Source organism: Nelumbo nucifera, chromosome 7 (genome assembly GCF_055504915.1).
Source record: "Nelumbo nucifera cultivar China Antique chromosome 7, China Antique-T2T, whole genome shotgun sequence".
In the NCBI taxonomy this organism is placed as follows: domain Eukaryota; kingdom Viridiplantae; phylum Streptophyta; class Magnoliopsida; order Proteales; family Nelumbonaceae; genus Nelumbo; species Nelumbo nucifera.
The window spans coordinates 50,388,463-50,413,883 of NC_142655.1; the positions used below are offsets into that span (position 1 = coordinate 50,388,463).

General features: G+C 45.9%; 1 protein-coding gene across 1 annotated transcript in view; it reads right to left on the reverse strand.

The window, feature by feature from the left end:
* The window catches only part of LOC104608124 (protein argonaute 2-like), a 37,462-nt gene extending 12,381 nt beyond the window's left edge, over window positions 1–25,081 (reverse strand). Inside the window, exons 1-2 of the mRNA XM_010274020.3 lie at window positions 24,820–25,081; window positions 24,287–24,707 (exon numbers count right to left, since the gene is read on the reverse strand). Coding sequence (XP_010272322.2) covers window positions 24,287–24,647 — 361 coding nt within the window. The 5' untranslated portion in view covers window positions 24,648–24,707; window positions 24,820–25,081. The remainder of the gene's footprint in view (window positions 1–24,286; window positions 24,708–24,819) is intronic.
* Window positions 25,082–25,421: the final 340 nt, after the last annotated feature.

Genomic DNA, 25,421 nt, shown 5'->3' on the forward strand with positions numbered 1-25,421 from the left:
TGAAAGGTGGTCTCTAAGGAAATAGTTGGAAAATCTCTTATCGACAAAAGAGATAAGTTGGCGACAAAAAAATCAAGGAATAATTGGATTAAAGAGGAAGATAGAAATACCAAAATTTTCCATGCTTTCACTAATGGAAGGAGGAAAATTTTTGTTTCAAAGTTGGTGGTAGGTGATGCCACCCTGACCAATCATGATGAGATTGCCCAAGCTTTTGCGGATCACTTTAAGTCAATATTTAGGAGACCCTTGAATAGAAGATTGTGGATTGGCCCAAGCTGACTTAAAACTCTAAGGAGTGGTTGGAAAGAAATTTTGAGATTAAGAGATCAAAGAGGTTGTCTTCTCTATGGATATATCTAAAGCCCCTGACTCGGATGGTTTTATGATGAAGTTTTAAAAAATGATTTATAGAAAGTCTTTAATGAACTTTTTGGGAGAGGAGTAATCAATTCAGTGCTCAACTCCACATTTATTGCTTTAATCCTTAAAAAAACTTGATGTTGTGCACCCAAAGGTATTACAGCCCAATTAGTTTGATCGAGGGGCTTTCTTAGTGTTATAATTCAGGTCTGCCTTAGAGTTCGGCCTGACTGAGTTCAGTTATGTAGAAGAAGAAAAAGTGATAAAGAGAGAGAAAGAGAGAAAGAGAGAAGAGAATTCTGGTTCGAACTGAAAGAGTCAACATTACTTCTCCCAGTCGGCCAATAAGTATTTATATTATTATTAAAACATAACTGAAAAGACCTATGTGCCCTTACTTAAGTTAAGAGCACATGTTTCAACACAACATTACAGATCAGCAACATCAATCAAGGTATAAAGACAGAAATACCCCTACGCTAACACTCCCCCTCAAGCTGGTGAGTATATATCATATACTCCCAACTTGTTACATATGTAGTCCACTCTTCCCGGACTCAAGCCTTTTGTAAATAAGTCAGCCCACTGATTTCCTGTATTAACATGTGTAGTGTCTAGCTCTCCATTCAGCACCTTCTCCCTCACAAAGTGACAGTCAACCTCAATGTGCTTGGTTCTTTCATGAAACACTGGATTAGAGGAGATATGAACTGCAGCCTGATTATCACAATAGAGCTTCATTGGAGTGTTAATGTTGTACCCTACTTCCTGTAGAAGGTTCCTTAGCCACACTAATTCACAAGCGGTATGCGCCATAGCCCTATATTCTGCTTCTGCATTGCTTCTTGCCACAACTGTCTGCTTCTTACTTTTCCATGTCACCAGGTTACCTCCCAGAAATGTGCAATAGCCTGTAGTAGACCGCCTATCAGACATAGAACCGGCCCAATCAGCATCAGAATACCCTTCTATTTCAAGTTTTCCCCCACTCTTATATATCAGACTGCGACCCGGGGCCCCTTTTAGATACTTCACAATTCTCAAAACTGCATTCCAATGAGGAATCAGAGGTTTTTGCATGAACTGGCTTACTACACTAACTACAAATGAGATGTTTGGTCTGGTAATGGTTAGGTAGTTCAGTTTGCCCACAAGTCGTCGATATCTTCCAAGGTCTTCAAACACTTCACCCATATCACTGCTTAGCTTGGTATTTGTGTCCATGGGTGTTTCAGCTGGTTTGGCACCCAACAAGCCTGTTTCTTCCAGCAAATCAAGCACATACTTCCTCTGGCACAGGTTAATCCCATACTTGGCTCTCGCTACCTCTATCCCCAAGAAATATTTCAGTTTACCCAGATCCTTTGTCTAAAAGTGATCCTGCAGACAAGTCTTCAGCCTGTCAATACCAATATCATTCCCAGTAATAACAATATCATCTACATACACCACCAACAGTATTTTTCCTCCCGGAGAGTCATGACTAAATACAGAATGGTCAACTTTGCACTGTTTCATGCCAAACTTCTTTACCACCTCACTGAACCTACCAAACCATGCTCGAGGAGACTATTTAAGCCCATATATAGCCTTCCTTAGTCTGCACACCTTACCATCCTCCCCCTGAGCAACAAACCCTGGAGGTTGCTCCATGTAGACCTCCTCGAGTAAGTCACCATGCAAAAAGGCACTCTTGATATCAAGCTGATATAGTGGCCACTCATACATGGCTGCAAGAGAGATCACAACACGAACTGACCCTATCTTAGCAACCGGTGAGAAGGTCTCTGTGTAGTCAATGCCATAGGTTTGGGAGTACCCTTTTGCAACTAATCGCGCTTTCAGGCGTTCAACACTACCATCTGGCAGATACTTAACCGTATAAACCCACTTACAACCAACAGCTTGCTTCCCAGGAGGAAGAGCAGTGAGGTCCCAAATATGATTATGATGAAGGGCTGAGAGTTCTTCTTCCATGGCACGGCACCACCCTGGAGAGGCAAGGGCTTCCTGGACAGCTTTAGGAACAATAACTGATGATAACAAGGTAACAAACTGGCGATGGTAATCAAAAAGGTGAGTAAGAGAAACATAATTAGAAATGGGATGAAGGGTGCAAGTACGTTTACCTTTCCACAGCAATGGGTAAATCAATCTCAGATGCTAAGTGGGGGTCTGGTGCCGGATCCATCGACGGAGATGTAGCCGGAGGAGTAGTAGCTGGTGCACGTGGACGATCTGTATACACATGACGGATAGGTGGGCGTTCAACAGGTGGTGGCACCGGAGGCAAGGATTTGGTCACGACTGGAACAAAGGGAGGAGGATCAACAACGAGAAGTGGAAGAGGAGGAGGTGATGAGGAGGAAGAAGCATCACCAGACCCCAAAAAGAACGGAGTAGACTCAAAGAAACTGACATCAGCACACACAAAGGACCGTCGAGAACTAGGATGGTAACACCTATACCCTTTCTGGGTCCGAGAATAGCCAAGGAAGATGCACTTGAGAGAACGGGCATCAAACTTGTCGTTCCCGGGACCCAGATTATGGACAAAACAGACACACCCAAAAACTCTCGGCGTAAGAGGGAACGGAGACAAAGTGGGAAACAAGACCTGAAGCAGAAACTGACCATCAAGGATGAACGTGGGCATCCGATTAATCAGAAAACAAGAGGTAAGCACTGCATCACTCCAAAAAGGTTTGGGAACATGCATGTGATGCATTAGGGATCTTGTTGTTTCAAGGAGATGGCGATTCTTTCTCTCAGCCATCCCATTTTGTTGTGGGGTGTAGGTACACGAGGTCTGATGTATAATGCCATTTTGGTCCAGGTATTCTTGAAATGATGACGATAAATAATCGCGGCCATTATCAGAACGAAAAACTTTGATGTGGGTACCAAATTGGTTACGAATTTCAGCATAAAATTTTTGAAAAATGGTAAACAATTCACTTCTTTCTTTCATTAAATAGAGTCACGTCATCCTTGAAAAATCATCCACAAAAATGACAAAATATTTGTATCCATTATATGACATTACTTTATAAGGACCCCAAACATCTAAATGAACTAAAGAAAAATGACTCGACACGGTTATCAACCCTAGAACTAAAGGGAACACGATGGTGTTTCCCAAACTGACACGACTCACAATCCAAAACAGAAAGCTGACTCAAGGACGGAACCAAGGACTTCAAGACTTTGAGCGACGGATGACCAAATCGGCAGTGCCACTGGAGAGGAGAAAGAGATGACTGGAGAGCTGTTGAAGTTCTACCACCACCACCGTCAAGATAATACAGTCCACCTGCTTCATGCCCTCCACCAATCTTCATCCCTGTCTTGAGATCCTGAAAGGCACACATAGAAGGATAAAAGGTAATGGAGCAGTTGAGTGATTTGGTCAGCTTACTAACAGAAATAAGGTTAAAAGGCAATTTAGGAACATACAGAACTGATGAGAGGGATACAGGATCTAGGTCAACATTACCAACACCACAAATTGAGGATGTGGAACCATTAGCAAGGGTGACAGATTGTGATGTTGAGCAATGAGATAAGGAGGAAAACACACCTGGAGTTCCAGTCATGTGATCGGAGGCTCTAGATTCAATGATCCAGGGATTGGGTGTAGATTCCAGACAAGGCATACCTGAGTGAGCAAAAGTCGCCGTGTTCTGCTGTGATTGGATAAACCTCTCATATTCATCATGGGGAACACTCACCATCTCCTTCATGGGACCATCTATGGATGTAGGAGGCAACTGGTCAGATGAATGATTCTCCTGTCTAAAGCTGGAACTTGAGTCACCGGTCGCGGCATGATTGGACCAGGTTGAGGGAGGACCATGTAAATCATAACAATAGTTGATGGTATGTCCATCCATACCACAATGAGTGCACTTCCTCGGGCCTGAGCTACGTCCTCTACCACAGGCTCCCCCTGAATCTCTACTCCCAGTACGACCACCACCACAATTATAAGTAGACCCACCATTGCCACTTCGGCCATATGCAGAACCACTACCAACACCACGGCCAGACTGAGCTCCCCGAGCTCCACCTCTACCACCACGGCCTCTCGATGCAGCAAAGGCAGATCTATCTGAGATATTAGAGTTCTTAGTAGATCCGATAGAAATCCTCCGAAGTCGAGCAAATACCTCTTCTAGGGACGGAAGAGCTGATCCCCCTAATATCTGAGCCCGTACTGGTTCATATTCAGACTTTAGTCCCACCAAAAATCTAGTCACATCAAGCTGCTCTCTCTGTTGTTGCTGAATCTTGACATCAGAAGTGAGAGGATGATAGACATTCAACTCATTACGTATGTTCCTCATGTTGGCATAGTACTCCTCAAGACTCTGATTGCCCTATTGCAGATTAAAGTACTCTTGATAAAGCTGATAAACTCTGGTTGAATTGTCCTGCCCCGAATACAATTTCTTCGCATGGTCCCACACATCTTTGGCAGTATCAAGGAACATGAAGTTCACACTAATCCTGGGTTCCATACTGTTCCACAACCATGTGATGATCTGAGCGTCCTCTTGCTCCCAGTCTTCATACTCGTGAGAGTCAGAGGGGTTTCTCCTCTCTGATGTGTTTTACCTTCTTCTTTGCCTTCAGAAAGACTTCAATGGATTTAGCCCAAGGCACATAATTCTTTCCATTTAACTTAATGGAGGTCATCTGAACATTCAGGTAGTCTATAGGCACCATCACACTAGGTTTATAATCATTATTGTCTCCCATTATGTTATCACCAATTCTGCACACTTGCTGAATTCTATTATCACTGAGATCTACACACTACACACCACTAGGTCACACCTGTCACACTGATTGCAGCACTAATTGTTGCTGGAATGTGTGCTCTTTACACCACACACCCTAAATCACACCTGTCACACTGATTTCAGCACTTGTTGTTGCTGAAAAGTGTGCTCACACCACAAACCCTACACCTACAACTACCTGAAATCTCACCACTATATGATCATATCTCTTCCTTCAAAATGCACAAAGAAACCAGCATAAACCCTAGCACTTACTGGCTGAAACCCTAGCAAATGGTCTGAAACACACCTCCTATTTAATCCATAACAGATATCATGCACTGAAATCTCTTACCTTATCGCTGAAGTAACACCCATGCGAGCAGGAGAGCAGTCCACACACAACAGCCACACACAGTTCGGCCCTCTATTCTTCCTCTACTAGGAGAGGGCGATCTCAGAAATCACAACAACCGACCACATACGACCTGACTGGAGGCATAGAGACCCCCAAGGGAAGAGGGCGATCACTCCTTTTCAGCCCTTTCCCTTATCTCCAATCGAACACAGAAAAAAAGAGGAAAACCCTAGATAGGGTGCGCAGAGAATGAACCCTAGGCAAGCAGAAATCTAGGCAGATTTAACCTAGCTCTATACCATGTTATAATTCAGGTCTGCCTTAGAGTTCGGCCTGACTGAGTTCAGTTATGTAGAATAAGAAAAAGTGATAAAGAAAGAGAGAAAGAGAGAAAGAGAGAAGAGAATTCTGGTTCGAACTGAAAGAGTCAACATGACTTCTCCCAGTCGGCCAGTAAGTATTTATATTATTATTAAAACATAACTGAAAAGACCTATGTGCCCTTACTTAAGTTAAGAGCACATGTTTCAACACAACATTACAGATCAGCAACATCAATCAAGGTATAAAGACAGAAATACCCCTACGCTAACACTAGACAAATTATTGATCAGATTTTGATTGCAAATGAATGTGTTGAAGAGAAGAAGAGATAAGGAAGGAAGGGGCTGATTTGTAAACTGGACTTAAAAAAGGCACATGATCTTGACAAATTGGGGTTTTTTGGTGGAAATAATGAAAAACATTGGGTTTGGTGAAAGATGGTGCAAATGGATGAATCTTAGGTTGTATCAGGACTTTCCATTACTCAATTTTGCTTAATGGAGTGGTTGATCATTTCCAAGCTATTAGGGGAATTAGGCAAGGGACCCTCTTTCTCCATTCCTTTTCACTCTGATTGCACAAATCCTCGAGAGATTGATTGGTAGGGCTGATGCTAGGATTTTAATGAGGGGTTGGAGAATTGGTAGAGAAGAGATACCTATCACTCATCTTCAATTTGTTGATGATATAATTCTGTTATGTGATGATAATGACTTGAGATGGGTGAGAAATTTAAAATTGATAATTCTAATCTTTGAGAAAATGTTGAATTTGAAAGTCAACTTGGATAAAAGTTGTCTTGTGGGATTGAACATGGAAAATGGGCAAGTTATTGAAGGAGCTGAAGTGATAGAATGTAAGGTGGATACTCTTCCATTGAACTATTTAGGTTTACCCTGGGGGATAATCCGAGGAGAAGCCAATTTGGGAACCTAGTTGTTGAAAGATTCTCAAAAAGATTGGCTTCATGGAATAAGTGTTTCTTGTCTTTTGGGAGAAGGATAAACTAATTAGATCTACTCTTGCAAACTACTTGTCTCTAGAGGTTGCCAATTGATAGGGATAAGGTATGGGTGAAAGTGATTATCAGTATTCATAGTCTTGCAGATGATGGGATGCTAATGTGTTGACCAGGGCTACAAGATCTTCCCCTTGGAAGCCTATTCATGTCATTCTTCCTACATTCTTACTATTTGTCAGTTATAACCCTCGCTCTGGTAATCTTGCTAAATTCTGGGAGCACTTATATTTGGGTGATACAAAGAGGAATTTCCTTCAATTTATGCAATATCAAACTGGAAGGATGAACCTATTGCCTCATTTATAAACCATAAAAGCTCCTCCTTTGGATTTGTTTTAGGACTTCGCTCTTAAGAAAGGCCTTAGAGATTGTGAGCCAAACAATGTTATTACCTTAACCCAAAGGCTTGGGAGAGTATATTTGGACCCTTCAAGAAGGGATTGCAGAATTGGACTCTATCCCCATCGGGTACCTTTTCTTGTGCTTCTTTCTTTCTATCCCTTACCCAGATTAATGATAGCTAGAGCCAACTTTTCCCAGTTAATGTGGTTTGGAGTAAGCCTATTTCGCCTAGGATTGGTGGCTTCTGTTGGGAAGTGTTTCTTGGTAGGGTGACTTGCTCCAAAGGAAAAGACCTAACTTGTGCTTATACCCTCATTGTTGTCTTCTCTGTAAGGTGAATGGTGAGTCTGCCCATCATTTATTGATATCTTGTCCTTTTGTTTTTCCAATTTGGGATTGGTTTCTCTCCTAATTTGGGTGTAGATGGAATCCCCCGCCAAATGTACAAAATCTTTTCTATCCCACCTTTGTTAGCAGGAAGAAAAGAAGAGGTAAGATTTTGTGGAGATGTATGAGAGCTTGTGTGCTGGACAATTTGGAAGAAAGAAATCAAAGATTATTTTCAGAAAAGGAAAGAAATAGGGAAGCCCTCATTGAAGCAATTACAACCACGGTGATCCATTGGGTGAAGACTCTGAAAGTTTTTGAAGGAGTTTCTATTGCTGATCTGATGAGAAAGTGGGGGGGAAGTGGCTGATTCTATTCCTTTCAAAACTGTAATTAAACCATCCTGGATGCCCCCCCCCATCTAATGGATTTCTCAAAATGAATTTTGATGGTAATAGTGGGGCTCTTTGAGACCTGAAGTCCTTGCTGTGATGGAAGGAATTCAGAAAGCGAGGGAGTTAAATATTTCCAAGTTGATAATTGAAGGGGATTCAAATCTTGTTATTGGTTAGCTACAAAAGGAGGAGATGGAATGGTGGGAGTATATAAACAGAAAACAGAAGTTCAGAGATATGGCTCAAGGAATGGAAATTCAGTTTAACTGGATTAAGAGAGATGCTAATAGCTTGGCTGATGGTATGGCTAAGCAAGGGGTTGGGAAGAAATGAATTATTCTGGGCAATGCTGTAATGTTTTTTTTACTCTTTTTGGGGGTGGGAGCTAAGAGATTTTGCCTCTCCTCCCCTCCATGTACTTGATCTTAATGAAATCCGTTCAGTTATTGGTCAAAACAAAAAAAGATAGCTACCCAAGAATACAATTTTCCTAAGATCTATTGGTTTACTGGTTCAGATAAACTGCTTTCCTTTGAAACATTCTAGCATTTCTTTCTTGCCATATCATCCAAAAAGTATAACAACTGGAACTGTGTTCCAAATTATTTTTCCTCTATTGTTCACCCCTTCTGATCACCAACCTTCAGAAATCACTCTATTGAAGCAGGACAGAATCTCTTTGCAGCAAAAATCTTCAATATTCTAGACCAGATTGTGCAAGCAAATTTACAAGGAAGCAATAGGTGATCAGCCAAATCCATGTACTCTTCACACAATTCACATTCAGCCCTGTCCACCACCATCCCCCTCTTGTCTTTCCTTGTTCCAAAACCAACTCCTTGTCTTTACCAGAACTTGCCCAATTCCAAAATCTCCTCCCTTGTGTCAATCCTAGAACTATATAAAGCCTGCTAGCTCCATCAAAGGCCCAATTTCCCAACCAATTAATTGCCTCCTGAACAGAGGTCTCAATAAGATTGATTTGAAAACATATACTGGGATCTAAATATAGCCTAAGACAGAGTCTCGATCTTCATAAAAACTAATTAGCAACTGCTGACATTGCCTAAGACACAGCCTATGTTCACATGGCAAGTTGAGGAGGCAATCAATACACTACAAGAAATGAAGCTTGATAAGCTTTTCATTAAGTCTGGACAATTTCCAAAGATTTCTTTCATATAAATGATACTAGAAGAAACGCATGCAATGCACAGATGGGGTTAAAAGATTTCCATGTTCTATAAGGGAGTATATTCAGTTTCCTACTAAAAAGGAAACTGAATTGGTTCTTAGTGAGTTCAAAAAGCCCAATATTTGATATTTTTATTTTTATTTTTTCAGAAAGTTTTGAGGGTTTGGGAAGGAAGCATTCAATAACTGCTGAAGAGGCTCAAGTCAATGGCTTAATTCTTTAATGCTTTGTCCTTTACTGAGTATGTTATTAAGGAGGCTGGAGCTCTTAAATGACTGAAGCTAGACTTGAGTTGCCTACTATACCCTCAAATATTTTAATTAATTATTTTGTTCGCTAAAGACAAAGCAACAAGTTATTGAATTCATCCATTTCATCCATGGAGCAAATACTTGCATTGTTCAGGACTAGATGGAATTAGGCACGCAACTAGATCAGAACTGATAGCAGTATTGCAAGAATATAGGCTAGGTAAGTGATGTAGCGCGATCCGGTCACTCCTAGCTGGCACACACGCAGCTCCTGAGAGGCACCTGAGACGAGAAGGAAGAAGAAGAACTCCCGGGGGGTATGCCCGATGGGAACACTCCGATGATTAAGTCAGTATCCTATGTGAGAAGCAAAGGGAAAACGAAGGCTAAGAGTGCAGATTGCATGTTACCACTATATTCAAGAGATCAGAAGTTCAAGAAGAAGATTCTCCCCTGCCATGAGGGCTTTTATAAGGGGGTTCGTGTCAGGTCGGGCACAACCGCCACTGGGCTCCTGTCACACAGCCGTTACCTGTCAGGGCTGCGCAGGCAGCCGTTGTGACATACCTCTCGCCTGGGTGAGTGACACATCCCTGAATTGGCAGGCACACCTCCGCCTACCAAGAAACGTGGACACAGACTGTCGAAAGGACAGGGACTGCGCTGTCAGTAAGGAAAGTGGCGCAGTCTGATCGGTACGGCCTGTCAGATAGAAGCTTCCTGAGAAGCGATGCGGCTCGTTCCCAAGCTACTTTGTAGTGAGCTCAGGGTGCTTCAGGATCACCCTTAGTAAAATTGGTCCTCGGAATGACTTATATGTTCGGGGGCTCAGGTGAGCTAGTTTCCCTAGCTTGTGAGATAAAATTGCCTCAGAATGTCCCTTTCGAGGTAGTCGGGGAACCCGGAGCTCGCGTTGTGGCGAACCCCTTTTCTTGCAAGCTACGGTGTAGCGAGCTGCTCTAAGGGCTCGTTACTTTTTCCTGCGAAGCCACAATGTTGAGTTGTTACCTGTGCTGAGTCAGGTCCACAAGTCACCGTTTCGTAGGTCGGGTCAAACCATCCTCCATCAATTGCCCCCCACTCCTCAGGGTGAGAGTGTAACCTTAGTGCGAGGAGTTCATGAAGTGCGATGGGCTGATTTGACCGAAATTCAATCTTGATTGACCACTCACATTAAATGCATTCGCGGGAATCAGGAGATTTTCTGACTTTTCAGATTTAGAAAACGTGCTGAAGTGGCTCTTAACTCTGGACGTCGTGCGGCCGTCTTTACCTTAATCGTGAAAGACGTGCCGCCAATCACTTTCGGTTTTCAGAAGGTGGGCGGTCAGTGTGCCTGCGAGCCGTTGGATCTGTTTTGATCGGGGCCATCGATTCAGGAGTGTGGAGACCATAAATAGGAGGACCCTCTAGGCCTCACTTTCTTTCACGCCATCCTGCTGTCTTCGGATTCTGAGGTCACACACTCATTTAATCTGCCCAGAGTTCCTCAGTTTACTTCATTTCGTCTCCTTTGGTGAGTCCTAATCACTGTCAACCATGTCTGGGTATCCGTACCACACCTACCACCGGGGCGATAACTAGGACGACGATGCTCCCTCGAGCTTGGGAGGAGGTTGGGAACAGGTCCCAGAGGCTCGGGAGGCCTCCGATGATGTAGCGTCTACCTGGTACGGCCTGTCAGATAGAAGCTTCCTGAGAAGCGCTCATGCGGCTCGTTCCCAAGCTACTTTGTAGCGAGCTCAGGGTGCTTCAGGATCACCCTTAGTAAAATTGGTCCTCAGGATGACTTATATGTTCGGGGGCTCAGGCGAGCTAGTTTCCCTAGCTTGCGAGATAAAATTGCCTCAGAATGTCCCTTTCGAGGTAGCTCGGGGAACCCGGAGCTCGCGTTGTGGCGAACCCCTTTTCTTGCAAGCTACAGTGTAGCGAGCTGCTCTAAGGGCTCGTTACTTTTTCCTATGAAGCCACGATGTTGAGTTGTTACCTGTGTTGAGTCAGGTCCACACGTCACCGTTTCGTAGGTCGGGTCAAACCATCCTCCATCAATTGCCCCCCACTCCTCGGGGTGAGAGTGTAACCTTAGTGCGAGGAGTTCATGAAGTGCGATGGGCTGATTTGACCGAAATTCAATCTTGATTGACCACTCACATTAAATGCATTCGCGGGAATCAAGAGATTTTCTGACTTTTCAGATTTAGAAAACGTGCTGAAGTGGCTCTTAACTCTGGACGTCGTGCGGCCGTCTTTACCATAATCGCGAAAGACGTGCCGCCAATCACTTTCGGTTTTCAGAAGGTGGGCGGTCAGTGTGCCTGCGAGCCGTTGGATCCGTTTTGATCTGGGCCGTCGATTCAGGAGTGTGGAGACCATAAATAGGAGGGCCCTCTAGGCCTCACTTTCTTTCACGCCATCCTGCTGTCTTCGGATTCTGAGGTCACACACTCATTTAATCTGCCCAGAGTTCCTCAGTTTACTTCATTTCGTCTCCTTTGGTGAGTCCTAATCACTGTCAACCATGTCTGGGTATCCGTACCACACCTACCACCGGGGTGATAACTAGGACGACGATGCTCCCTCGAGCTTGGGAGGAGGTTGGGAACAGGTCCTGGAGGCTCGGGAGGCCTCCGGTGATGTAGCGTCTACCTCTCAGGGGAGGGAGCCTGACACTTTCGGCCCTTCCTCCATGACGGCGGAAAGACTTAGGTCTCTAATTCGCTACTTTCGCTTCCCTGGGGATCTGGCCTACAGTCTTCCCACTGGCAACTTCCCTTGGGAGCATGGTCCCAACGAAATAGTCATCTTTCAGGAACAGCTCAAGGCTGCCCTACGTCTCCCCCTGCACCCCTTGATAGTGGAGGTGCTAAACCATTTTAACGTCACCATCGATCAGCTTCATCCCAACGCCATTCGGAACATGGTTGGGACTATATCTTTGTGCTATGAGTACTGCCTTCCCTTGGACCTTGAAATTTTTGTTTCTATCCTCTGTATAAATAATGCCGCTCCCGAGGTTCCACCGGAGAGGCGCTTTTACTACCTCTCTCCCCGCCGCGGCTATAAGCTCTTGTATGAGCTACCGAATAAGATTCCTGCTTGGAAGCGGGATTACTTCGTAGTCCGTAATCCCGAGGGATGGCCCTTCCCAACTTCTTGGAGGGGCGCCATCCAGGATCCTGGGGCCGAGCTGGACCCCAAAATCTGGAAAACGATGCTGTCCTGGGCATCAGTAGGCTTCCTCTGTTCGGACTACTTGGCCGAGGAGAAGCTCGTGCAGGCTGGCCTGAGCCCGGGTAGGTTGTCCTTTTAGGTCGCGTAGTTTTTGTCACGACGTGTTCATATTGCATATAATTCATTCTTACCGAGCTAACACTGATTTCTTCTTGGCAGACATCATGTTTGGTGTCGACTCGCACCATCTTCTCTCTAGCAACCAGAGGCGCAAAGTGAAGAGGTCGCGCCCCGACCGGACTCCCACTTCTGGGGGCTCTGAGTTCGAGTCTGCTGGACCAGACCTTGTTTCCCTACCACCTGAAGTTCCACCGGCCCCGTTTGAAGGAGGCGCCGGAAAGGGTGGCCTCGAGGGGGGCGAGCTCCCGAGTCAGGGGGTGATTCCTCCTGGTCCTTCCGGCCCATTCCCCTACCCGCAGTTCCCGGTAGGGAACTGGGAGGGGGTCAATGACTATATCGTGGCTGGGCGGAAGAGCCAAAGGGCTATCTGCCACGAGGAGGTTGCTAGGTGGGGGGAGATGGAGCCCAAGGCGCTTGCCGCTTTTGCCGCCTCCCACTGCATGGTGGTAAGTGGTCCTTCTTTCCCTCCCATCCTTTCTTTCCTTTTGTTGTCTTCTGACCTTACTCTCTCGTTCGGCAGGTGAACACCGCCATCCACGCCATGGCCCTCCAAACTAACATCCACTCTAGCGACGCTCGTAATCAAAGGACCCTCGTTCAGAAGCTCCAGGGCGAGCTCGACCAGGCCCAAGGCGAGCTCCTTCATACTCGCAAGGGGAGCGAGGCCCAGGAGCTACTCGTCCGTGACCAGGAGGCGCAGATCGCCAGGCTTCCGAAGAGAGCGCGCGCTACAGGGAGGAATCGTCGAGGGTGTCGGCGGAGAGGGAGCTCCTTCGCCAACATGTTCGGGACTTGGAGTCTACACTTCTGGACCGAACTCGGAACTTCGACTCCATGGTGGAGGCCGAGTGGGAGAAGGCAATCTGGGACTTCAAGGACTCCCAGGAGTATCACGACCTCCAAGTGGAGTATGGCTCGAGCTCGTACCGCTCTGGATTCAAGCTCTGCCACTGGTTGGTCCGGAAGAAGTTCTTTGGGCTCAACCTTGACGGCATCACCATGAAGGGCCTGGCTCCCGAAACGGCGGACCAGGCGGAGGAGGAAGAGCCTGACTCTCCGGAGGACGAGGACGAGGTGAACCCCTGAGGCTGGCGGCTCAGCTTATCTGATTTTCTGACTGATTTCTGGTGGTTCCCGGGTGCCAGAACCCGGTTTTCAGAAAACCTTCTTCTTGGGCAGTTGTGCCCTTTTTACTTATTGTTGAAAGCTGTTTAGCTTGGTTTTTTTTTTTTTTTTTTGAATTAGTAATGAAGTTTTCTTTTTCTTCCAAGTATGGTGTGCTCTTTATTTTTCTTTCTTTTTTTGTCAAAGCGATTTCATCACTCGAGCTATTAGAGCTACATGCCCGAAATAGGACATTTCGGTAATCGTTACCTCGAGCTATGCCTTAGTGTTTTAGGCATCTTTATAGTACAACGCGAAGTTATTACTAGGCATACCCGAACTGTATGTTTGTAGGTTGTACCTTACCCAGTCCAACTGTTGTGTTGAGACAAGCTATGCTTCGTGGGGTTCGGCCCCAAACTGCTTACGCTTTTGATACTTCATACTCTGCCTTCGCTGGCGAAGCGGCTAAGTATTTAATCGTGTCAAGGTCCCGGTTAGCTTGATGTTTTAGCCCTTGGGCTGAGGGGGTGACTTATAGCCTGCTCTTAAAGTTTGCCCATGCCGTGGAGGCAACTGGGTCTCATTGTACCGAGATCGTGTTAGCTCGGCATTTCGGTCCTTAGGCATTGGGAGTGACTCGTGGTCTACTCAATAGTTACAAGTAATACTGCCTTAGGTTGACAATATTCCATGCCCGAGGTACTTGTTTCCCTTCAAGGGTTTTGAGCTCGCACGTTCCTTCCCCAAGTACCCGTTTCACTCGGTAAGGTCCTTCCCAACTCGGTCCGAGCTTGCCAACACCGTGCTCAGATACCATAACTTTACGAAGGGCTAGGTCGCTGATGCGGAGGTTCCGCTTCTTGACCCTTGCATTATAGTACCGAGCTATTCTTTGTTGGTAAGCCGCGGTCCTGATATATGCGAGGTCCCTTACTTCGTCTAGTAGGTCGAGGTTGGTACGTAGCTCGTCTTCATTCGCCTTGTCATCATATGCTTCCAGTCGTAGTGAGGGGACCTCAATTTCAGCTGGGATGACTGCCTCGGTGCCGTAGGTGAGGTTGAAGGGAGTCTCTCCCTTGGCGGTCTTCATTGTGGTTCGGTAAGCCCATAGAACACTGGGTAGCTCGTCTTCCCATAGGCCTTTAGCTCGGTCCAACCGTGCTTTCAGCCCGCGGAGGATAGCTCTGTTCGTGACTTCTGCCTGACCATTTGCTTGAGGGTGTGCGACTGAAGTAAAATTCTGTCGGATTCCCATGTCTCGGCACCAGTCTTGGAATTTGATATCCTCAAACTGCTTGTCGGGGCAAGTCCTCTATGTACACGGTTCTCATGGTGATGTCGCTGGCGCTGGCTAGTCTGGACAGGGCATCGGCCTCAGCGTTCTCCGACCTTGGGATTTGCCTGATGAAGTGTGACTGGAAGTTGAGCAGGGCCTCTCTGACTTGGGTCAAGTAAGCGATCATGGTTGGTTCGCGAGCTTCGTACTCGCCAATGACCTGGTTGACCACGAGCTGGGAGTCGCTACAGATAATGATGTGTTTGGATTTTACTTCTCTGGCTAGAGCTAGTCTAGCTATCAACGCCTCGTACTCCGCTTCATTGTTAGATGCCGCGAACTCGAAGTGTAGCGCGTACTCCTGTTTCGTGCCACTTGGGTCGTGCAGGACTATTCCGGATCCGCTGCCCTGTTGGTTCGAGGAGCCATCTACGTGAAGGATCCAGGACTCCTCATCCCAGCTCGCGCTTGGCCGAACTAGGAGAGATGCCACACTGGCTGCTACATCACGGGGCTCGGCCTCGACCGGCCTAGGAGCTTCGGGCTCAAACTAGGGACCTCGTGCTCAACCGGCCTGGGGGCTTCGGAGCTGAATGTGCACTCAGCGATGAAATCTGCTAAGGCTTGGGCCTTAATGGCAGTTCGCGGCTTATATTGGAGGTCATACTCGCTGAGCTCAACGGCCCACTTCGTCAACCAACCGGAAACCTCAGGCTTAAGTAAGACTTGCCTTAGAGGCTTATCAGTGAGGACGATAACAGTATGAGCCTGGATGTATGGGCGGAGCTTCTGAGCTGCAATTACCAATGCGTACGCTAGCTTTTCTATCTTCGGGTATCTCGTCTCTTGCCTTAGAGGCTTATCGTTGAACCCGATCTACTTCTTTTATTAGTACCGAACTGACCACTTCGCCGCTTGCCGAGAGGTACATTTCTAAAATATCGCCCTCTTCGGGCCGGGTCAAGATCAGCACACTAGCAAGGTGTTTCTTGAGCTCGTCAAATGCGAGCTAACAATCTTGGGTCCATTCAAACCCTTTGCTCTCGATTGCCTTGAAGAATGGCAGACAGCGGTTTGCCGATTTGGACATGAAGCGGCTTAGGGCAGCTATGCGGCCATTCAACCTCTGAACCTCTTTCAACTTCCGAGGTGGTCTCATATCTAAGATGGCCTTAACTTTATCTAGGTTGGCCTCAATGCCGCGCCGGTTGACAATGTATCCTAGGAACTTGCCCGAGGTCACACCGAATACACACTTATTCGGGTTCAATCTCATATTAAACTTACACAAGATTTCAAAAACTGAATGCAAATCTTGTATTAATTCATGTGAGAATTGAGTTTTGACGACCATGTCGTCTACATAGCATTCTACTTTTCTGCCAATTAATGGCGCAAACAATTTATTTACAAGCCTTTGGAAGGTCGCCCCTGCGTTTTTCAACCCGAAGGCAGTCTTTTCTTCGTCCGCCGGTCCATCTTGATTTGGTTATAGTCCGAATAGGCGTCCAAGAACCTTAGCAACTCATGCCCTGAGGTCGCGTCGACCAAGCGGTCAATTCTGGGGAGCGGGAAGCAATCTTTTGGGCAAGCCCGGTTCAGGTTGGTGTAGTCGACGCACATGCGCCACTTGCCGTTGGCTTTCTTTACTAGGACGGGGTTGGCTACCCTACTCGGGTAATGGACTTCTCTTATGAAGTCAGCTGCGAGAAGCTTCTCGACCTCCTCGTCAACCGCTTTCCACCGCTCCAGGGCTAGGTTGCATTTCTTCTGTCTAACGGGCCTAACTACAGGATTAGTATTCAGCTTGTGAGTTATAAGGTCGGGGTCTATACCGGGCATCTCTGCCGCGAACCATGCAAAAATATCTAAATTTTGAAGTAAGAAACTTACCAGTTCGGATCGTAGAGGTTCCTGGACGGAAGCACCGATCTGAAGTGTCCGAGCTGGGTCTGCCGCTGAGGTCGGGACTGTGACTGTTTCTTCCGTGGGCGCAGCTCGTTCTTCGCCTTGCCCCGTTGGCCGCTCTAGTTCGAGGTCATCCGCAACCTTGGTTTTTCCCTTCAGGGCAGCGGCATAGCACTTGCGGGACTCGAGTTGGTCACCCCGCACTACCACCACACCGAAGTCTGTAGGAAACTTCATAGCCAAATGGTAGGTGGAGACCACCGCCCGCAGGATATGGGTGATCGGCCGACCTATTATGGCATTGTACGGGGAGGGGGTCGCGACCACCCGGAAGTCGTGGTTGAGTCTGACTACGCAGGGCCATGTGCTGACTTCCACAGGTACTATTATTTTCCCAAGGGGCCGAACTTCTTCTCCGCTGAAGCCCACCAAAGGAGTGTCCGCAGGCCTTAAGTCACTTTTCTGCAACTGAAGTTGGTCGAACGCAGCCTTGAAGAGGATATCTACCGAGCTGCCCGAGTCAACGAGTACGCACTTGACCTCGAAGTCGCTGATCCTCAGCTTTATCACAAGTGCGTCATCGTGGGGGTAATGGACCCCTCGCACATCATCTTCCGTGAAGAAAATCGGCTCTTCTGTCCTCGGCCGCTTCGGAGGATTCTGTTCTTCCCGGGCAGCTTCGCGAACTGACGCCCGAGCTACTGCTGAAGTACAACCCATGACGATCGATCCTCCCACTATAACGTGTATGGTGCCCCGGACCGGCCTCTCTTCCGGAGGCTGCCTCTGTGACTGCTCGACCGGCCTGCTGCTGGACTCGGGAACGTCCTTACCGTGCTCCACTTGCCGACCTGCTTTATTATTACTACTGCTGTTTTGTACAAAGTTTCTTAAATATCCGCGACGGATGAGTTCTTCAATCTCGTCACGGAGATTTTTACAATTTTCGGTACTATGACCGTGATCTTGTGAAAGCTACAATATAGATTCTTATTTCTTTCATTGGGGTTTCCCCTCAAATGGGGTGGCCACTTCACATACGGAGCATCCTTGATCGCCATCAGGATTTTGGCCTGCTTCGTGTTCAGTGGGGTGTATTTAGTCCGGTCCGCTGCAGAAGCTCGGAACGACTGTCCTAGCTTTGCCCCCCGAGCTGCATCCTTTTTCTTTCGGCTTTCCCCTTGGCTGGAAGGCTCTCCTTCCCTCTTCCTCTTTTCAGGCGCACTCTCGCCCTTTTGGTTGATCTCCTCTTCGGTGGCTATGAACTTGTCCGCGAGCTTAAGAAATTCAGTTATGGTCACTGGTTGGTTGACGACCATGTGTCATTTAAACTCCTTGTGCGTCACGCCTTTCTTAGCTGCTGCAAGGCGCACGGCGGGGTCCAGGTGCGGTATCTGCATGCAAGCATCGTTGAACCGATTGACGTAGCCCCGGATGGATTCTCCTTCTCTCTGCACTATGTTGAGGAGGCTCTCTTCAGTTCGCGGGCACCGCTTACTGGTAACAAAGTGGAACGTGAAAGCCTGTGCGAACTGCGCCCAACTTCTTATTGATCCGGGCATCAGGTTCCGGTACCATGTGCGGGCTACTCCCTTGAAAGTGGTGGAGAAGGCCACGCACATGCACGACTCACTTGCTCTTACTAGGTGCATCTGCAACTGGAAGGCATCTATGTGATCATTTGGGTCGAATGACCCGTCATACTTATCAAGAGGGGGGAGCTTGAAATCTTTAGGCATTGGGACTGCCAGTAGCTCGGGAGATAGGGAGGATTGAACTGAAAGAATGGGCGCTTTGACCTCGCCCGAGCTTACCTCTTCTTTGCCTCCGAGCTCGGGTAGGTCGCGGGTAGCAGACCGGCGAGCTCGGCGGCGGCGTCTCTGCTTTTTGGCGGGCTCAGCATTCGTGCTGCTCACTTCTGTACTGTCAGGAATGGTGTGTGCAGGAAATAACTCGGGCCGCTGGTGATGACTTCGAACAGAGGGCTCTTGCTTGGAACCTGCGGCCAGGGTTTCAAATCGGTTTTCCAGGAATGGAGTACCGGGCCTTGAGGGTTGAGGTGACGTGGGCCTACCGAGTTGAGATCCTCCCGACAGGACTGCCCGTGGCGAGGTCAGGGCGGCTGGTCTTTCTTGTCTGCCGTGGGTGGAGGCCTGGCTCCTTGGAGGTTTCTGGGGGGACTCTCCTCGGTGAGACGGGTGCTCCTCCTGTAGGCGAGACCTAGCTCGCTACGAGACCGGGTGCCAAGGGGGAAGCTGTGATTGCCGAAGCTGAGGTTGAGGTAACTGGGGAAACTGTTGCTGATACTGGTACTAAGAGACCTAATGTAGCACATGCTGTTGATAGAGTTGAAGTTGCTGGAACTGTTGCATTTGGGCCTGCATGGCCCGCATGCACTGCGTCAGGTCCTCTAGTTGGTTCATGCTGGCCGCTGGGGGCACGACCAAAGGTTCGGTGAACGTCGCTCCGATTGTAGCGGGGAGTGGCGCGACGACGGGTGCCACTGCAAGAGGCACATTCAAACTGGGAATTCCGTCCACCGAGAGGGGGACGGTAAACTGTCCAATGCAGACAGTAGGAAGTTGGGGTTGTTCCCTGGAGTTATCCATTTCCGTGCTTCGTCCGATGTTGCTGGAGGAAGCCATGAGTGTTGGGTTTCTAGAGAGTAATGAGACGTGAAAGTTTGGAGAAAGGCTTTTCAAAGCGCTTCCCACAGACGGCGCCAAATGATGTAGCGCGATCCGGTCACTCCTAACTGGCACACACGTGGCTCCTGAGAGGTACCTGAGATGAGAAGGAAGAAGAAGAACTCCCGGGGGGTTTGCCCGGCAGGAACACTCCGATGATTAAGTCAGTATCCTGCGTGAGAAGCAAAGGGTAAACGAAGGCTAACAGTGCAGATTGCGCGTTACCACTATATTCAAGAGATCAGAAGTTCAAGAAGAAGATTCTCCCCTGTCGTGAGGGCTTTTATAGGGGTGTTCGTGTCAAGTCGGGCACAACCGCCACTGGGCTCCTATCACAGCCATTACCTATCAGGGCTGCGCAGGCAGCCGTTGTGACGTACCTCTCGCCTAGGTGAGTGACACGTCCCTGAATTGGTAGGCACACCTCCGCCTGCCGAGAGACGTGGACGCAGACTGTCGAAAGGATAGGGATTGCACCCTCAGTAAGGAAAGTGGCGCAGTCTGATCGATACGGCCTGTCAGATAGAAGCTTCCTGAGAAGCGCTCATACGGCTCGTTCTCGAGCAACTTTGCAGCGAGCTCGGGGTGCTTCAGGATCACCCTTAGTAAAATTGGTCCTCGGTGTCAGATAGAAGCTTCCTGAGAAGCGCTCATACGGCTCGTTCCCGAGCTACTTTGTAGCGAGCTCGGGGTGCTTCAGGATCACCCTTAGTAAAATTGGTCCTCATAATGACTTATCTGTTCGGGGGCTTGGGCGAGCTAGTTTCCCTAGCTCGTGAGCTAAAATTGCCTCGGAATGTCCCTTTCGAGGTAGCTCGGGGAACCCGGAGCTCGCGTTGTGGCGAACCCCTTTTCTTGCGAGCTACGGTGTAGCGAGCTGCTCTAAGGGCTCGTTACTTTTTCCTGCGAAGCCACGATGTTGAACTGTTACCTGTGCTGAGTCAGGTCCACACGTCACCATTTCGTAGGTCGGGTCAAACCATCCTCCATCAGTAAGCTACTGGATGTCAGTAACTTGATTATAGAATGGGACTCAAGGACAACAATGGGCTGATTAAGAGACAACAAGCAAGCATGCTAATGTTATGGGAACAAGATAAAAAAAAAAAAAATCATGTATCTACCTTTGGAGATGAAAGATAACAGTAGCTTGGGTACAAAGATCTGCCAAATAAGGGATGAGAAAAACACATTTGTTTTGGGAAGGGAAACATAATGATGTAAAGAACAGGGTTGACTAGATTAGCTAGGCCAATTTGATAGTATACAATATAGAACATAAATTTTTCTCATAATCAATAAATTTGGTACAGTTAAAAATCAAAAAAGGGCAGGGGGAGTTGGAGATGTAGGACATCTTAGCTTCCATCCAATGGATTGAAAAATCTGTCACAACTATAGAAAATATTTCTTCCTATCAAAAAAAAAAAAACTATAGAAAATGTTTCAAAAATTTGTTGTTCCCAGATTCCAAGCAAGTTCATTTTCAGAACACTTTAGGAGCCACACAACAAATTAACAAGGTGAAATCTGGAAAATAGCATATTTGTACAAGTAGGGGATCAACTTTCCTCATCTTTACCCTTCCAAACACCCTCTCCCAAAGAAAAGAACTCTGATAAAAGGTTTTTCCCCTCAGATCTCAAAACTCAGACTAAAGTGGTTCCTCACTAAATCTGATAAATGACTTCTCCGCCTTGCTCAACTCATCCAGCATTTATTAGTGTGAAATCAAATTTCAACATCAACACAGTAAGGAGGTAAAAACATTCTATCAACATGCCCAATTTAGATTGGGGGAGGAAGTGTTGGTGGATGGAAGTGAAGATGCATTAGGGAATAGAATAACTAGCCACCAACACCCCTATGGAAATGAATTCAAAATTCTGTCAAAACTGCACAGAACACTGCAAAAAATCCACTCACTTCTGGATCCCATGCAGCTTCATTGTTAAGCTTAAACATGAAGAAAAATCAGGAAGCAACAAATACCTTTTAGCCATCTTTTCAGTTCCACCCAATAGAAACAAAGGAACTTCCAAATTCCAAAGCTCATCTGGTGAATACATGGACTAATAAAACTAGTGAAAACCCAACATGCTACATCAATCTATCTATCTCTGCAAAAATTGTTGGCAATTGCAGAATATCTGCATTATTGAAAAATACAAACAGGACAGGCAATCAATACAGTGCCTTTAAGGTAATACCAAATTGTGGCAAGAACAAAGTAAATGAATTACTTGCCTTGAAATCAAGCAAGATAGAGAGACATCTCTGTTTCTCAGACAGGACTTGTCACCAAATTGAGCGTTGACTTTGCACGAAAATAACTCACTCGAACTAATTTAATATTTGGCTACTTGAGCTTTTGTTGAATGTCTGAAGGAAATTTATAGGTACAAATCCTCCACCCACCCACCAAAATAATTTTGGTCAATGATTTCTTCCCCTTAATACAAAAGTGAACCCATAGTGATTCTTTGAGAAATATGTAGGGCTGCAATTTGGGCAGGCTCAGGTTGAGCATTTGTCAAATTTTGAATGGGCCCAGGCCCTCAATGCTGTGCGACTTCTTCAAGCAAGGAACCTCTACAAATATGGTGAATTCCATGTAAACTATAATTCCGGAATTGCATTTCAACAGCGCATCACCAAGAAAATATAAAGGAAAGAAGAAACATACTATCATCTATAAGGCTGTGATTGGATTTGGAACTGAGAGTGGAAAAGAGTACATCAACACCCAACCCTCAACGGATTCAAATATCTGACAGAATCAATCATCAAAATGTGGCCTATAGAATTTGAGCAGAGTGGTTGAAGTGGAGAGGTGCATCCAATGCGCTATGCAATTTTCATATCCCAATGAGACTAAAAGGAAAGTTATATAAACAGTAATAAGACCAGCACTAATATATGGGACAGAGAGAGGGGCAATAATGAAACACCATGTTCAAAAAAAGTGTAGCCAGAACGATGATGAGGATTTTGACATTGAAGAAAATTTCAAGACTAAAGAAAACAAGTAAAAAGGTGAGTGCATTAGGAAGGAGTTGAGAGTAGTTCCAATAAATGAAAAAGAATATGAGAAAAATTGGCTGAGATGGTTTAGTCATGTGTACAGATGATAAATGACTGCACCAGTGCAGAGTGACTTGTTGCAAGTAGAAGGAACCCAAAGAGAAAAGAGACGAAAGAAAACATGACCTGACATGATCAAAAACAATGTTTTAGAATAGGACTAAAGGCGCAAACGAAAACTTGGCTCCTGATAGAGCTAACAGACAGGAGAGGATACAAAGCCAACCCCAAATAGATGAGATTAAGGCTGATTTAAGTTTAGTTGAATTTAATGGTATGCAATGTCCAAAGATTCCAAATCCAATAAGTAAGATTCTATTTGAATACAAATATCAATGGATCGAATTTGGATCTAGGTAAATGATATTCCATTCAAATACAATCAGTTTGCAGTCATATTAAGGAACTTGTCAATTCCAACATTTTCCCTTGTAAACAAAGAGACAAATGGAATACTAAACTAGTCATGATCCAGGTATTTTCTTCAAGGAAGACCCAAATAATGCATATTCAGATGGATCTCAATTTCCCCAGAGGAAGCAAAAGAAACACCCAAAAGATGCATAGAAGTGAAGATTCAACAGAAAACCCAACTATTACCCCCACCAATCGGATTCAAAATTCCACTGGAACTACAAAATATGCAGATATATTGAAAAATAAATCAGTGACAACCCAAGCATTTTCTCCACAGAAGACCCAAAGAATGCGTAGTCAAAGTGATTTAACTTCACCAGGCACTAGGAACATACAAGAAATACACAAAGAAAAAAAAAAAGATAGAATTTAAGAATTAGTGGACAATTTATCTTCCCCGGTGGGTTCAAAATTCCACAAAAAATCCATCCACTATACTTCAAAAGTTCCATTACCCTCCAGATTTCATGCAGCTCCAGTTTCAGAGCCAATCAACAACGGAAAATTCAGAAAGCAGCTCATTCAAATTTCTTTTTTTCCCTTCTCTTTCCACCCCAATCCAAACAAATTGCACATTTCAATTCCAAAGTTTTCTTGTTTATGCACGAATACATGAATTAATATTCTATAAACCAGTGACAACTCAAGCATTTTTCAAATAGAAATTCAATTTTCCGAGAAGCATAAGAAACACTTAGAAAGACACTCGTGCCGATAGATCAAATAAGAGATCTGATCAAGACACACTATCGAAATGGCAAGTTAATCTTTCATAACAGAGAATTGGATATGTATCACAAAAAAAAAAAGAATTGAATACCCGCAAGAAAGCGATGCAGAACTGAATTTACAACCACAAATTATCAGAAAACAAGACCAACAGTTGAATAGATCCAAACCATCCGTGCAATCAAATCGCAATGTCAAAAGTACATCCAACTCATCATTGTAACGGAATTGAAACTATATACTCAACCATAAAAACATCTCATAGAATCAATAAAAAACAATACCACAATTAATTAGTAAAAAACAATCAAACTAACAACTCAACCATCAGTATGAGGATGCGAAAACCACATTGTCTCATGCTTACCGGAAATGGGCGATTGAATCGGAACCTTCTCGGCCCTTTTACCGCCCCAGGCAGGACCAGAACCCCTTGAAGACCCTTCACCAGAAGGAACACAAGCAGGGCCAGAACCAGGAGTCGACCTCGTGGGTCCACCGGACTGGCCACGACCCGACGTGGGTACTTGCCGGAATGATCCTTCATGGCCGGAAATAGGCTGGTAACTCGATTGCTGAGTTGGATAGTTGGGGTTTGGATTTCCCGCACGACTTTCTTGGCCATGTTGATAACCTTGGTGATGGGACCTTCGCCCTCTTCCCCCCCTTCTTCCTCCATCTCCCGACCTTCCTCTTCCTCTCCCCCTCCCCTTCGGAAAGTTCTCCATTGCTGAGTGCACAAACAAGCAAGCGCAGTACTTCGTAGCAAGTGAACTCTGTAAGCAAGACTACCCAAAACGAAAACGCTTGTAAGTAAAAGAGACCCAAGAAATTGATCAAAAAGAAAGAGAGCCAAGAAAGATATATAAAACACAAGAAGAGAAGCAGAATTGAAATTACTGAAGTGCCTTGACGTGCCGCCTCCGCTTTGAGAGAGAGAGACCAGTACTAAGAAATGGAAAGAATAATCGGGAAAGTTCTGGGTTACTTAGGAAGGTTAGGAGAAAAGAGCGGAATTCTTGGGCAAGGTCAAGGACAAGGAGGCAGAAGAATACGAGAGACCACGACGCACAGCGGCAGAGGGAGAGGGAGAAAACGTGGGAATTGGCGGAGAGGGTGAGTGAGGAATCAGTTGAATTGAGAATCTTGAGATGTAGGAGGAGAAATCAGTTATTCTGTTGGAGTAGCACTGTCCTAAAACAGTTAAGTGTAATCGTGGCGGTTCGATGCATTACTGTGGCCCCATCATACATCACTTCACCCACCACGTCTATACATGAGCAGTTGATTTTTCAGCAAAGGACTGATAATTTTAGGAAATGAGATTTTTTTTGCGAAAAGGACTAATAACTGAATAGTCCGTTGAGAGTCAAACCGCGTTCCAAAGCTGGCCGGCCCAAGATTTAACCCTTGCACAAGCCAGAAAGTAAAGGCCCAACTGTAAATTGGCTTTATGATGATGAAAATTTGGTTCTTTTATTCTTTGGATTTTTATCGACTTT